The sequence below is a fragment of the Centruroides sculpturatus genome, unplaced genomic scaffold (genome assembly GCF_000671375.1).
Source record: "Centruroides sculpturatus isolate CEXI.00-Female unplaced genomic scaffold, Cexi_2.0 scaffold410, whole genome shotgun sequence".
NCBI lineage: Eukaryota > Metazoa > Arthropoda > Arachnida > Scorpiones > Buthidae > Centruroides > Centruroides sculpturatus.
In genome coordinates, this window is record NW_019384648.1 from 608,818 (window position 1) to 624,782 (window position 15,965).

Below are 15,965 nucleotides of genomic sequence, written 5' to 3' on the forward strand. Positions count from 1 at the left end.
AACTGTAAGGTTTAAAATAAAATTATTTATTGCTATAATACTTATGTTACTTTCAATAACTGAAACGAATCGTTTAAAAAATTTTAATGTTTTTTAAACAAAGATAAAAATTTAAAAAAGAACATTTATTCATACGTGAATACAATTAACACGATTATGTTTCAAGATGATGATACATTTTGATGATTCAAATGTAAGTTTGTTTTCATTTTCCTCTTTAGAGCCCTAAAAATAATAATAATTATTATTATTAATATAGGAAAATCATATAGTCTAATAATATTATATGCAAAAACTAAAATTACCTATTCTTGTGTGTTGGAATTTCCATCTTTAGATAAATTCTCTTTGGGTGGTGAAGGTTCTCTTACGTCGTACGTATGATCCTTCAACATTGACATCCAATTTAACATTATAGAAATAAGTCAAGACCAATACTTTTATTATAATTTTCTGTTCATAATCAAGTTTAAAAGGCTTTTCTGTATTGATACATTTACTATAAATATTATTTCATTTTAAATTATTAAGAGAACAAATTTTTACTATTTCTTCTAAAGATGATTCTACTAAGAAACTGCATTTTTGAGTAGAAGTATGTTGATGATAATGCTAAAAAAATTAAGACTCATTTTTCTATTAGGTTGTTGCAAATGAAACGCCTGATTTTTACTTCTGACTGAACGTTTATTAATTTAATTTAAAACTTACACATTTGATCAAAATTGTCTCCACCAACATACATCTTTCCCAATGCAATAGAAATCACGAGAACAAGAAGCCAAAAAGTCATTAAAGGTACTTTTTTTTGCATCCTCTTCCTCAAAGACTTTCCTTGCCAAAAACTGTCCAAATGTATAAAAAAGGTGATAATCTGTTGGCAAAAAGTCTGGAGATAAGATGGATGGGAAAAATTTCATTCAAATACGCTCATTTTTGTGACAAATAATTAAAAAAACTGAAGACCTTCAAATGATACTCCTTATCTCTCACCAAGTTTGTGTGGTACACATTTGTCGAGCTTCTCAACTTTTCCTAACATGTTTAGATATAGAGAAATGTTCGGATAATGTCTGGTACATTCAACCTTTCTGTGATTTCCCGGATAGTCGGGTGACGTTCTGATTTGAAGATGTTCTTTGATTCTCATTTTTTAGATTTGTATCCCCAGAATGAAATTTTTTGAACCAATGCCTGAAGGCCTTCTCACTCGCAGAACCTTTGCCAAAAGTTTTATTGATATTTCGGGTTGCTTCGGTTGCATTTCAATAACTGCAATATGTCCCTGCTTATATTCAAAAAAGAAAATTATTCAATTTCCTTTTCTCCATGCCGTCAGAAAAAGTACTTTTAAACATGTAGAACTTGCAATATAAATGAGATTGCATTTTTAAGTTCACAAATTACATGTGCACTCTTCCAATTGCAAACATACAGCACTGTTCATGTGGAAAAAAAAATTGAACTACAAGGCCGAAAAGTTTTAAATTTTAAAAAACGGCCATTTCTTTTGCAATGACCCAATACCTATATTTCTATATCTTATATTTGTTTTTAAAAAATTTCACTTGAAATTATTTTATAATGATTAAAAACTGTATATAATCTTTTTACTTTCCATTAAGACTCTAGCCTATATTGTATTTCTTAATATATTAAGTTTGTTTTGTAATTTTGTTTAACAATTAGATAAATAAGGGATAATAATGCAAAATAAAATAAATAAACTAACTGCATTTCAAAAATCATAACCAAAATATTGTCAGATTTTCTTTTGATGATATTTAGTTAAATATTTTTCAAAGTATCTCACAATGAAAATGATCCAATTTTTTGCAGCATTATTCCTATACTTTTAACTGAAATCATTGTTTCAACTGCTCCAGTACAATTTAGGGGTTTTTCATTTTTCTGGAAACAGTATCTTGGCACTTGCAACTTATTTGACACGAGCCTTTAAATGTAAAATACAGTGACATTCCATTAACCCGGTATCGTCGGGACTGATGTGGTGCTGGGTTATTGAATATGCCAACTTATTGGACAATGAAATTTTTTCCAGTTTTTTTTCAATTCCCTGACACAATTTTATATATCTTTGTCTGTAAAACAGGACAAATCCACCTTTTACTATTATTTAACATGCCATTTCTATTTTTCCAGACTATTCCTACCTTCGGTTGGTTTGAAACAAGAACACTCTAATCTTACTATGTGTTTTGTACACTTTTATTTATATCTATATTTATTATTATTACATATATTAAAAACAAAATGTTCCGCCATCATCAACTAAAACTGAAACTAACACTTTATAAGTGCTATAGATAGAGACTTAACCCTTACTGCCAAGATGAAATATAACCAAATCAATCAAGATAGACAACAAGTACTTTATCCACACTTTCCAAAATATTATGTTTTGATTAATTAATTACAATTAAAATCAAATCAATTAATTTTATTTTTAATTTTGGTGTAAAGGCCAGAGATTTAATTATTAATTAATTTTATTACTATTTTTAGTCTTAATTAACTTGCTACCTAATTGCATTTAAATACAGACGAATACCCAGTGCATCGATCCCCCAAAGACGGAGCTGGATGTGCCAGCATACCGGATGTCATGTTAATGGGATCTCACTGTACTGATTTATTTTTAATAGACGGCAATTCCAAAAAGGAATTTTCAAAGATAGAAAATGCACATTTTTAACAGAAAACGAATAGACAAATATATAAACCAAGGTGATATAAAATGATTTTCTGTAAAAATTGAACTGATTTGAAAAAACTTGCTCATTGAGACACAATCTTGCAAACACATGTAAGGTACACTCCTACCAAGTCACGTGTTCTTCACTAATATGTTCTGCACAACAAGTCATTCAGGATTTTTTAACTTTGATTTTTGTGAAAACATTTGAGAAGCTTTTCTGAATAATGGTTCGTACCAAGGCTTATCCGTACAAACAATATAACTGAAATCTATAATGGCTACATCATGACCTATTCTTGTTAGATACGAATGTATATTTTAGGTCTTTTAATAAATATAAATGCTATGTATAGACTGAAACTTGATTTTAAAAAAATGCATGTTCATATTTTGAAGCAGTGATCATTTTATTATTCTGGCCTAAGATTAAAAACCTACTTAAGCCAGGAAGTTTAGAGTCCACGCAACTCCTACCTTTACAAATTTTATTGTACTATTTTAACTTACACACTTGCATAAAAATAATCATTCAAATTATTATAACAAAAAAATAAGTTTGTAAAGGATACGAATTTTCATTTCTTTCTGCCTCAACTATAGATGGGTATATGAATTTCTCTTTAAATTCATTCACTGCTTTCTACAATCAAATAAGATTTCAAATTAAACAATTAAATGAACTGTGAAAATAAAATTTAGGATACAAGCTTATTAAAATAAGCGAAAAAATAATAATAAAAGCAATAATCAGAAAACTTTTTTTTTACAATAATAAACTATACATGCCTCGCAATCTTTCCATAACAGAGGTTGATGTATTCCATCGTTTCCATATTTTTTATTGTATTTCTCATAACAGACTTCTTCCAACATCAGTCCAATGCTTGGAGCAATAGGAATGTCAATCTAGTAAAGAAATAATTATTTAAAGAAGTAATTTTTCTCATAATATATCAGGATAATAGAAGAAGCAAACAAAACAAATTAAATTTGTAAATATTGATATCATCAAAATAGCTTACCCTATTGTTACTCCAACATCTTTGCAGACAATTGGCATCTGTTACATTCCTAATGATTGCAATTACCAAACCAATCATTTTTCTTATCTGATGTAACATAAAGCTTTGTCCTTTTATTTTAAGGGTGACAAATTCTATTTCATCTTGTACAAATGGCTTCCCACACTAAAATCAAATATAATTGTTTTTTTATATCTAGTTACAGTAAATATGGTTTTAAAAATAATTTTAAACAGTTAAGAAGGGTGTATATATATTCACATGATATTTTTAAAAACAATTTATATATATNTCCCCCAAAGACGGATGATAGATTTTGATGATTCAAATGTAAGTTTGTTTTCATTTTCCTCTTTAGAGCCCTAAAAATAATAATAATTATTATTATTAATATAGGAAAATCATATAGTCTAATAATATTATATGCAAAAACTAAAATTACCTATTCTTGTGTGTTGGAATTTCCATCTTTAGATAAATTCTCTTTGGGTGGTGAAGGTTCTCTTACGTCGTACGTATGATCCTTCAACATTGACATCCAATTTAACATTATAGAAATAAGTCAAGACCAATACTTTTATTATAATTTTCTGTTCATAATCAAGTTTAAAAGGCTTTTCTGTATTGATACATTTACTATAAATATTATTTCATTTTAAATTATTAAGAGAACAAATTTTTACTATTTCTTCTAAAGATGATTCTACTAAGAAACTGCATTTTTGAGTAGAAGTATGTTGATGATAATGCTAAAAAAATTAAGACTCATTTTTCTATTAGGTTGTTGCAAATGAAACGCCTGATTTTTACTTCTGACTGAACGTTTATTAATTTAATTTAAAACTTACACATTTGATCAAAATTGTCTCCACCAACATACATCTTTCCCAATGCAATAGAAATCACGAGAACAAGAAGCCAAAAAGTCATTAAAGGTACTTTTTTTTGCATCCTCTTCCTCAAAGACTTTCCTTGCCAAAAACTGTCCAAATGTATAAAAAAGGTGATAATCTGTTGGCAAAAAGTCTGGAGATAAGATGGATGGGAAAAATTTCATTCAAATACGCTCATTTTTGTGACAAATAATTAAAAAAACTGAAGACCTTCAAATGATACTCCTTATCTCTCACCAAGTTTGTGTGGTACACATTTGTCGAGCTTCTCAACTTTTCCTAACATGTTTAGATATAGAGAAATGTTCGGATAATGTCTGGTACATTCAACCTTTCTGTGATTTCCCGGATAGTCGGGTGACGTTCTGATTTGAAGATGTTCTTTGATTCTCATTTTTTAGATTTGTATCCCCAGAATGAAATTTTTTGAACCAATGCCTGAAGGCCTTCTCACTCGCAGAACCTTTGCCAAAAGTTTTATTGATATTTCGGGTTGCTTCGGTTGCATTTCAATAACTGCAATATGTCCCTGCTTATATTCAAAAAAGAAAATTATTCAATTTCCTTTTCTCCATGCCGTCAGAAAAAGTACTTTTAAACATGTAGAACTTGCAATATAAATGAGATTGCATTTTTAAGTTCACAAATTACATGTGCACTCTTCCAATTGCAAACATACAGCACTGTTCATGTGGAAAAAAAAATTGAACTACAAGGCCGAAAAGTTTTAAATTTTAAAAAACGGCCATTTCTTTTGCAATGACCCAATACCTATATTTCTANTTTCATCTTGTACAAATGGCTTCCCACACTAAAATCAAATATAATTGTTTTTTTATATCTAGTTACAGTAAATATGGTTTTAAAAATAATTTTAAACAGTTAAGAAGGGTGTATATATATTCACATGATATTTTTAAAAACAATTTATATATATATATTCTATCATACATTGCACAATACATTTTAATAGATTCATGTCAAAAATTAAATGATGAGTCCATTTCAGTAAATAATTTGATAGTGTGATCTTAGTATCTTACTGTATAGAAGAGAAAAAAATCCTACTAAATGTTCTTTTGCCATTTTCTGTTCTCTTTGTATTACTTAATTTGTTGTCTTAAAGTAAATTTAATAAGCATAACCTTAGCATTAAACTATACTATTACAGTAAAACCTTGTTATTTTGAAACTCAACAGACCAAAAAACACAACTTTTAATTATCTGAAGTTTTCTCTGAATCAGAGTTTTTGTAATTCTCAAATTAAATTACGACATTATCTTATATAATTTCATCTGCTATTTTAAGCAATTTTGAAAAAACTGTCAGTTGGCACGTACTTAAGCTTCTTTTGTACATTATTCTTAGTTCTTGCTTTGAACGTAATTTGGTTACATTTTCATTGTTTTTGTTTAAGTGCTTATATATGAAATACTGTGAATTTTATCTAGAAGACCAATTGCTAGTTCTGTGTAATAAGTTCTATTAATTAATAGCAAAAGTTATGTATGCATTATATATTGTGAATATGCACATGTATTTAATGGACTTTGGAATTATTGAAACAGTAGATTTTTGCAAAAAATGTCCAAAATAATTACATGCCAAACAGATTTCTTCCATAAAAATGAAAAAAATTGGCTCTTCATTGGCAATGTTTACAACAGGGATGGGCAACCTTTTTCTATGTAAGGGCCGCATTTCAAAACTTTTGAACTGACGCGGGCCGCATACAAGAGAAAAAAAAAGTCAGTAAATCACAATTATTTATTCGTATATAATTATAAATTAGCCTTTGTAGACTTAATTTAGCTTCTGAAACTGACGTAAACGTAATATATCGGAAATATTTCGTTAAATATTAGTCACTGCTAGCTTTAAATTAGTTTCAATGTGTCTGTTAGCCGGATTTTTTGTTTTAATTTTTACTAAATTCATCGTGGAAAAACTATTCACATACATAAGTTGTAGAAAATAACATTTGAATTTTTGCTGCATACTTTCTTAAGCTGGAAAATTGATATATTTTTTCATAGTTTACATGGTTCGCAAAAAATATTACTGCAGGTTGCCCATCCCTGGTTTACAATGTCTGAATGACCTTGAATGGACGCCCAATAGATCAACAGTGTATACTTGGTAAAACCGAAACTGTCACTTGGGCGAGGAAACTTTCATATGAACACATAATATGATGGAAGATTTAGAATTAAATGATATTTTGGCCGGTCACCGGACCAGATAACAACTTCAAATTTCATTGTATGCATATTTCGAATTATCCAAACTAAAATATATGCAAAATCCTATTCTCTTGGCCGGGGACTAGACTTGACTTTGAATTATGCAATACTTTAAATTGTCCAATATTGAAATAACAAGGTTTTACTGTATAATTAAGCATAATTTATTAAGCAGATTGATTTGACAGTTTATTTGCTTCCATATACACGTAAGGAAAATGAAGTAATCTAGTTCTACATACATTCAGTATTTTTTGGAAACAAAGAAATATAGGGAAAAGCTGGCTGCTATATTATTATAAATCAAACTGTGCTTAAGCTTAATGATGATAATATACTTTAATATTTAAAATACAAATTAATTAATTTTATTACCTCAAATGACATTATATATCTCTTTGCACTTGCATCCGTTGCTTTTCTAAATTGTTAATATTTTAGATTTGTGTATGAAGATAAAATAAAAGCAACAATATGAATGAAAAGACTAACCTTCCAGCAGTAAAATTATGAAAATTATGAGTACCATGAAATAACCTGCAAATCCTATTTACTTCTTGAAGACGATTTTCTGGAATTTTATGAATTAATTATATTATTATTATTATTATTATTATTATTATTATTAAAGATCAGGGAATTAAAATATGTTTTAGTTAATGCCAACCTGGAATGCGATAAGTTTTTACAATGTCCTCTGTAGGATCGGAAAAAGCAAATGTCGGAAGAATATATGAATATATTCTAGCATCACAACTCAATTTGGCATTGAAGTTTTTTGTGGCTCGTTTGAGTCCTAGTATAGTTTTGGAAAAAATTAATTAATATACACAATTAATAATCTTAAAAATTTTTAAATTTTCATTTAACTTGATCTAACCCATAACTCTTATCTGTGGAGGAAGATTGTTATTAATTAATTCAATAACCGACAAAAAATTTTCTATTGGTGGTAACTTCAACGAAATTATCTGACAAGCTGCCGATACTCCTTTATCTGTTCTAGCAGCTCTCTGAAAATGCATTAATTGTGGTTTTTCGTATCGGTCGTGTGCAATCAATCTAGCTTTATACATTGCTGTCAAGATGTCTTCTTCGATGGTCTTAACTCCGTGATTTCTGAAACGAAGATTTTAATTGTTATGCTAAATATGACTTTTTTAATGTTCATATATTTAATCCGTACAAAGGATGAATTATTACTTATGTAAAAGATTATTTTTAAACTATATTTTAAGTTAATTAAGTAATGTAACTTGACCCAAAGGTAGGCAGTTTGGCTGCCATCTTGTGTATATTAAATACCATATAAAGTATGGTATTTAATTGAATTGGTTTTGAACTTATTCTTTTATATTGTAAAATTTAAAAATTATATTTCGCTAACAGAAGTTTTATTTGTTAAAAAACAGAAAAATAATATCCTCTTTTTCTTTTGCTCTAAACAAAGTCTCCGATGTACACATTTTTTACAAATTAAAATTATTAAAACTATTTTAATTAATTATTTCTTTGCAAATTGGAATTAGATTAACTATTTAAAATATAATATAATAAATTACCTTTGCATTCCAAAATATCCTTTTCCACAGTATGAAATCATCATTGCCATCTTCTTTGGTTTACCTTTGAACAATAATTTTATGTCCTTTTCCTCAGATTTCTCATCATTATTTGAAATCTAAAATTGAATGTTAACCAGTTATTTCTTTTTATATTATTATTTATAATAATATTTTAATATACAAGTTTATACTCTGAACTAAAAATTTACGAAAATAAGTTTTATTCTTTTTGTTTGTCTTTCTGAACTAAAATAAAATATACATAATGATTTGGTTTTAATATGTGCATATAGTGTGATCAGTGAAATTCAAATTACATTAATTACACACTAACTTACATTAAAGAATTACATTTTATATTAAATATTATATATATATGCATAATTTAATTAAACAAGAACAGGATGGAGGGATTTCATAAAGACTATGACATTTAAAAAGAATTGTTTGAGTGGCACTGTATTAGAGTACACAGATGCAAAGAAAGCCGTTAACACAAGTAATTTGATAATTCATTTGTTTTTGTTTTTGGTGGACTTGATGCTAAAAAATAAATCATCATCAATTTTTAAGGCGGTGGGTTTTGTTGCAAAATGTTATGGTATTACCAGAAACATAACAAATGTGATATTTATCAAACCTTGGTCCACAGTCTCTTCAGTCTGAAAAGTGTCAGAGATGTCACATGCTTGAAATGAGTGACATTTCAAGGTAAGCACGTAACCGAGCGGTGTCAAAACAGACTCACGTGACACGTTTCGTATGCATCCACCATTCAATGTGATACTCCACAATGGAAACAAGCTTAAGCAATGGTAGCCCAAACGATGCAGAGTTGGTAAGTAGTCCTTTAGTTTTTTGTCTACAGTATCTTTTATATGGGTTGGTGATGAAAAATTCTGCAAATGTCTATCAAATATGTCTCCTCTTTTTTAAAAAAAAAACTGATGAAAAAACACTGCTATACAGCTTTTATAGAACTACTGAAATTTTAAAGCATTAAACAAAGATTATATCAAAAAATTTTACTTGTTCTTCATTTTCACTTTTAAATTTTTTGGCAGGTGAATTTTCGCAATTGTCAGGTAGACTTCTTTTTCCCTCATCATGTTGTTCATCCATGTTTTCATTCATTTATTCCTGTAATATTTTTAGATTTTAAATAAAGGTACTTTTAAATTTCATAATTGGCTCTGTAGTGTATATTAAATTTATGTAAATTAACATATTAGTAATGAGTTCATTTGAATGAAAAAGAATTGATCATTTGAATATCAAAATCAACTAAACCATGGGTACGTTCGTAAAGTCGAACGAGTTAAACGTGTTAGTAACGAATCGTTTGAAAAGTAGTAGTTTCTCTCAGTGCCCATGCTCTGCGGTGATGACATTTCAAATGAAACTCTAACAAAGTTCACAAAGGAAAGAGTTAGTTCACTTCGTTAAGAAAATGGCACCCGACAATATCGATGCTTCTAAATCTACTCGAGTGTTTAAACTGTGAATTAAAAGGTGAAATGATAGAAATAACTGTCCACATGAAGCAATCTAAGAAAAATATTTCAGATAAGAGTGCCCTAGTAACATTCATATCTTTGATTTTAGAAACAGCCATTTAGTTATAAACGAATCATTCGAAAAGTCTAACGAAATAAGAATAACGATGGCGTTATTCTCGTTTAACTCGTTCGACTTTACGAACTTACCCCATATTGAATGATTTTAGAATAATTCAAATTATTCACTTTTCCCTTTTTTACTACATTTTAACCCTTAAAATAACAAAAATTGCCAAATAAGCTATAAAAACCCTGTATGCAACTGAAATTTCACACTAGAAATTATTTTTTCTCATTAAAGGGCAATTTTTGTCCTCATTGGAAAACATCATGTAACACAAGGCCAGTCCTATCACAATTTTAAAAACCAATGGCCAAATAACACAAGTTATTTAGATCGGTTGTTTTCAACGTACCACCGGCCGTCTGCAAGTATGCACCAGACGGTTCTCGGACCGACCGGCCGATCAGTTGGGCATACTTTCGACTACGTAGAGTTACTTCAAAACGCAACTCTATGCTCTTTTAGCCATAAGTAAGAATACTTTCACACATTACATCTCTTACAATAGGTTACCGGACAGACGAAATACTTTGACACACAACCTATTACTATCCAATGTGATGTTTACAGGATACAAACAGGATAGAGCATAACTGGTCTGAAGTTCATCTATAATTTGGTTTAAGTGATCGATAGATCAATAACCATTGATTTAGAGTGTCTTGATTTGTTCCCATGAAGGAAACTGATAATAATTTCAGTTTTTAAGTGTAGCTATTTAAGATATAAAACACTTGGGTAATTATAACATCAGTTTAGCATAAAACATACGAGAAATTGCAAGAATTAAGCTATAAGAACGTATATTAACTATTTGTTTACGAAAACCATTCAAATGAACACACAAATATAACACGAATTGAAAATATTAAAACAAAATTTGTACCTTTAAAACAGAATTAATCAAATAAATAATACTAATTTAACATGCATTTGTTTACTTCTTTGTATTTCGTCAATGCATGCATGAGATACGACCACGTGTGATAACTTCCACAACACGAAACATACAAATTTTTACAGATGTCGAGATTACCGTTATTCGTCATTGTCGCTGCTAACAAGATTATTCTCTGATATATTCTTTGATTTAGTGTTGCCAATCCAACGCTTAAATTAATACTGTAATAAATTTTTCGTTATTTTATTAGATTTTATACCTGTATACGGAAAATATTTTTTAATAATAATTTTAAACATTTCCGTACACTAAAATGAGCTTAGAGATTTTGCACAAAGGATTAAAGAATACAAATACAATGCTAATAATATAACGTCGGGAGGGCCGAGCGTTCAAGATGGCAGCCTACCGTTCTGGGGAACTCGGAATCAAATCTGGACGGGTCGGGCTCCGTCTTTCACTACCCGGCAGCCCTATTCTGGGCTTGGCCAAATCCATAATGGGCTTGCTAATTGAGTCCTTCTTAGTGCCCGCATAGAAGGAAGAGTTAAATGTTACCACAAATCGGGAAAACCCTTTCGTTATCGATTGATGTAGGTTCGATGATTTTGAGCGCCAAGTAAAGTTTCTCTACATTTTCACTACGTTTGTGTGCTAACACCGATATTTTAATCTCTTCTGCTTTAAAATTTCCTTTTACGTAGTTTGAATATTAATTAAAATCTTGTAGTTTCGGCTCATTTTTCCCGAAACTTCGAAACCCAAAAATGCCAAAAATTTCCGAATATTTGAAACAATGCATTATGATTAAGTAACTTTCCCCACTTTTATAAAAAAATTTTAAAAGTTACTTTTATACAGTATACCCCTTATAACACGGATTCCTATAATTACGATTCCTATAAGACGGCGAAAAAATTGCGACGGTATTCGTACAAACCTGGTAAAAAAAACTCCTATAATTCGGTAAAACGTCATCGGGCAGCCGAACTACTTTCCGCCGTCCAGCGCTACGCTACGGAGAATTTAGGCAGGTAAATTGAGTTTACTATCGTCTGTACAGTATTATATATTAATTATATACAGTATAAATTAGGTACTGTATATATAATTATATATTAACTTAATTTATTGTAACTTTATTATAATTATATATATACTTTCCGCCGTCCAGCGCCACGCTACGGAGAGTTTAGGCGAGTAAGTTGTTTACTATCCTCTGTACAGTATGTAAATTAGGTACTGTAAGTCTAATACAGTACTGTAATTTTATACGTTTCTTGTGAAAGAAATATTTCTTATTCAACGGCCATAAAAATTATTTATATTAATGATGTCTCTAAAGTTCAACGAAGTTTTCGCAGAGAAATAACTTATCAGAAATCGCGGCCGCGGTTTCGTGCATTGCTCCGCGACGAAAACAAGCTTGAGCAATGGCAACGTCGAACGGTGCACACTCTATAAGTAATCCTACAATTTTTTGTTTATAGCATAGTTTATACGGTTTATTACCAAAAAAAAAAAAAAAATATACGTATTTTGGAAATGTTGAGTCGAATTAGTCTAGAATCGATTAATTTTATGGAAGAAAACCTATCAAACAGCTGTAGTCCGTAGACTTTACACGTGTCAAGCTGTGATTGGCAAGGACTCGTAAGAAATCGATTCATAAAGAACGGAATGTATCTACCATGTTATAGAGGGGTCGGCTGTATTTTTAAACGTAATACAGTATAGCCTCGATTATCCGACCCACGATTAACCGTCACCTCGGTTAACCGACCGTTCTAGTCGGCAAATTTCAAATGTCCGCTAGTGATGTGGCGCTACAATATTTGGCTATGTCTTGGCTACTTTAATATTACTTTTACGTGTTTTAGCTGGCAACACTGGATCGACCATGAAAGAGAGTCAGTATTTAAACGAGGCTTAATTTTCTAATTTTTAACGATACAACAGCGACGATTATTATTTAAAAAAATTTTTGTTAGGCTTAACATGGATGAAAATTCAACGCAAAGTAGGTTAATAGCGATATACTAATATACTAATTACATGGGATATAATAATATACTACACTAATAATGGATTTTTTCATATTTTTCGGTTATCCGACTTTTCAATTATCCGACCAACCCCAGTCCCCAATTGAGTCGGATAATCGAGGCTCTACTGTATAAAACAATTGTGTGTGGCGCCATCTGTTATGAGATTTTGTTATAAAAAGCTTTTTATATTATCGATTATTATAAAATGGCAAAAGTCTTATTTTTAAGGATAAAAATGAGTTTTGTAAATAATTATAAATGCTAATAACGAGTGAAATCATCACTAATTCTGACCCCACTCAAAATATAACACGTAGCAATCTTCTACCTTTCAACACCAAAATTGAATATCATCAATAACTCTTATGCACAAGCTACCGTGCCAAATTTAATTACTTAATTAGTCTTTACCCATCCTGACATATTAGATGAAATACACTCCAACACACACACACACATACACACACATTTATCCACAGAATACAGTAGACTCCCTATAACGCGAATTCATATAATGCGGATTCGTATATCGCGGCAAAAAATTGCGACCGTATTCGTATAAAAACGCTAAAAAAGACTCGTAAAATGCAATAAAACGTCATCGCCGACTCATGTCGCGACAGTATTGATTGAGTCTAAACCAGTAGTAGACGAGCAACCGAACTACTTACACGCTACGGAGAGTTTAAACAAGTTGAGTTTGCTATCAACTGTACAGTATATAGGCCAACATTAGATACTGTACGTCTAGTACAAAACTGTAATTTTATACATTTCTTGTGAAAAAACATTTCTTATTAAACAATCATTAAAAATTATTTCTATTACAGTAGAGCTTCATTTATCCGAAAGTCAATTAACCGAAAGAATTCCAGTTGGAAAATTTACATTTTCGCTAGTGCTGTGGCGCTGCAATCTTTAGGAAATCTTGAAGTACTCAAATATTTTACGTTTTTGATACTAAATTAAGTTCTGAAGTATAATTTTTTATTGTTTTTATATTTTTCAATACAGTAGAACGTCGATTTTCCGAATCAATTCGGGATTGGGGATGTTCGTATAACTGATATTTCGGATAACCGATTATGTACGAAAAAATATATTAACCTATTCCGTGTTTAAATTTTTTTCCGTTGCGTCGCTTCGCGTTGAATTTTCGTCGATGTTAAGCCTAACGTAAACTTTTTAAAATAATAATCGTGACTATTGTATCGTTAAAAATTATTTCTTTATTTTGTACAAACAAAATAAATATATTGAAAAATATAAAAACAATAAAAAATTATACTTCAGAAGTTAATTTAGTATCAAAAACGTAAAATATTTGAGTAGCCCAAGACATAGCCAAAGATTGAAGCGCCACAGCAATGGCGAAAATTTCAATTTGCCGACTGGAATTCTTTCGGATGATTGACTTTCGGAAAATCGACGCTCTACTGTATATTTATTTTGTTTGTACAAAATAAAGAAATAATTTTTAACGATACAATAGTCACGATTATTATTTTGAAAAGTTTACGTTAGGCTTAACATCGACGAAAATTCAACGCAAAGCGACGCAACGGAAAAAAATTTAAACACGGAATAGGTTAATATATTTTTTCGTACATAATCGGTTATCCGAAAAATAAGTTATCCGAACCACCCCAGTCCCCAATTGATTCGGATGAACAACGCTCTAGTGTAATGATGTCTCCAAAGTTCAACAAATTTTTTGCGGAAAAATAACTTATCAAAAAAAACGCGGCCGCCGTTTGATGCGCTGATCCGCGACGAAAACAAGATTAAGCAATGGCGATGTCGAACAATGCACACTCGGTAAGTAATCCTACAACTTTTTGTTTATAGCATAATTTATACATATTATTACCAAAAAATTATGTGTTTTAAAAATGTTGACTGAAATTAGTCTAGAATCGATCAATTTTTTGTAAGAAAATATTTCAAACAACGGTAGTCTGAAAACTGTACAAGTGCCAAGCTATAATTAACTAATGTACAGTAGATCCCCCTATAAGACTGGTTACTATAATTACGATTCCTATTAGACGGCGAAAAAATTGTAACGGTATCCGTACACAACGGTAAAAAACTATAATTACGTAAGACGTCATCGGTCAGCCGAACTACTTTACCGCTGTCCAGCGCCAAACTACTAACAGTTTAGGCGAGTAAATTCAGTTCAGTTTGATCTGTACATATAATTATATATTAATTATATAAAAAGTAAATACTGTATATATAATAATTGGCTTGTCCGGTTGTTTAAACCCGCCTCTCTCCCGTCAGACCGCATAAGAGCGCTCTGGCACTCCAGATTTCGTCTTTTGCTGTGTGTTTTGTCTTGTCCGGTTGTTTGTACCCATGTAGTTATGATACCTTGTTTACAATTCACTAAAATGTAATTGGGGTTCCATAATACCACCTTCTCCTCTATATTTTTAGTTATTTAGGCGTAATCATAAAAAGAATTATATTATTAAAACATTGTATATCTTCAAAGCATTTTCATCAATTATTATCGGCAAATGTTTAAAAGTATTAAATCTGCGAGATAATAAACTTGTAAGATTTTAAGTTGTATTGAAATGTTAATGCAACTGAAATTTGCTTTCAATATTGTTTTATATTCTAAACAAAGTAAGTTGAAAAAGTTCCAAGGATGAGTGAAAAAATCAAATGTGAAAAGAATTAGAATATAAAAAAAATTATATAATATTATATAAAATAATTATTCTGAGTGTCAACGCTTTCTCCAACGATTTCTTCAATACAGAAAACGTTTAGAAAAATCAGATTTTTTTCAGTCACCTCAAGAAGCCTCAAATCATTTTTCTTTTAAAACTTTCTTTAACTTTGGATTAAGAAAAGTCATTAGGAGCTAGATCTGAGGAACAGGAGGTTGAAGAAGAATAGCATTTCCAACTTTAAAAGAAAAATAGTCTGAGT

General features: G+C 30.1%; 1 protein-coding gene across 1 annotated transcript; it reads right to left on the reverse strand.

The window, feature by feature from the left end:
* Positions 1-106: 106 nt before the first annotated feature.
* LOC111626237 (tRNA pseudouridine synthase A-like) lies at positions 107-11,195 on the reverse strand. The gene is made up of 12 exons (XM_023369547.1): positions 10,954-11,195; positions 9,474-9,584; positions 8,442-8,560; positions 7,760-7,998; positions 7,547-7,675; positions 7,372-7,450; positions 7,255-7,300; positions 3,742-3,906; positions 3,506-3,625; positions 3,289-3,359; positions 306-414; positions 107-225 (listed from the first exon to the last, which is right to left on the reverse strand). The coding sequence occupies exons 2-11, from the start codon at positions 9,576-9,578 to the stop codon at positions 306-308; spliced, it is 1,182 nt and encodes a 393-aa protein (XP_023225315.1). The 5' UTR covers positions 9,579-9,584; positions 10,954-11,195; the 3' UTR covers positions 107-225.
* Between the last annotated feature and the right edge of the window lie 4,770 nt (positions 11,196-15,965).

Bases quoted from the DNA above. Each gene is read 5' to 3' on its own strand.
- LOC111626237 (XM_023369547.1), bottom strand. From the start codon at position 9,578: ATGAATGAAAACATGGATGAACAACATGATGAGGGAAAAAGAAGTCTA. The intron at 3,907-7,254 runs GTAATAAAATTA...ATTTGATTTTAG, and splicing joins GATATATAATGTCATTTGAG to TGTGGGAAGCCATTTGTACA. The intron at 3,626-3,741 runs GTAAGCTATTTT...TTTCTTTACTAG, and splicing joins GATGTTGGAGTAACAATAGG to ATTGACATTCCTATTGCTCC.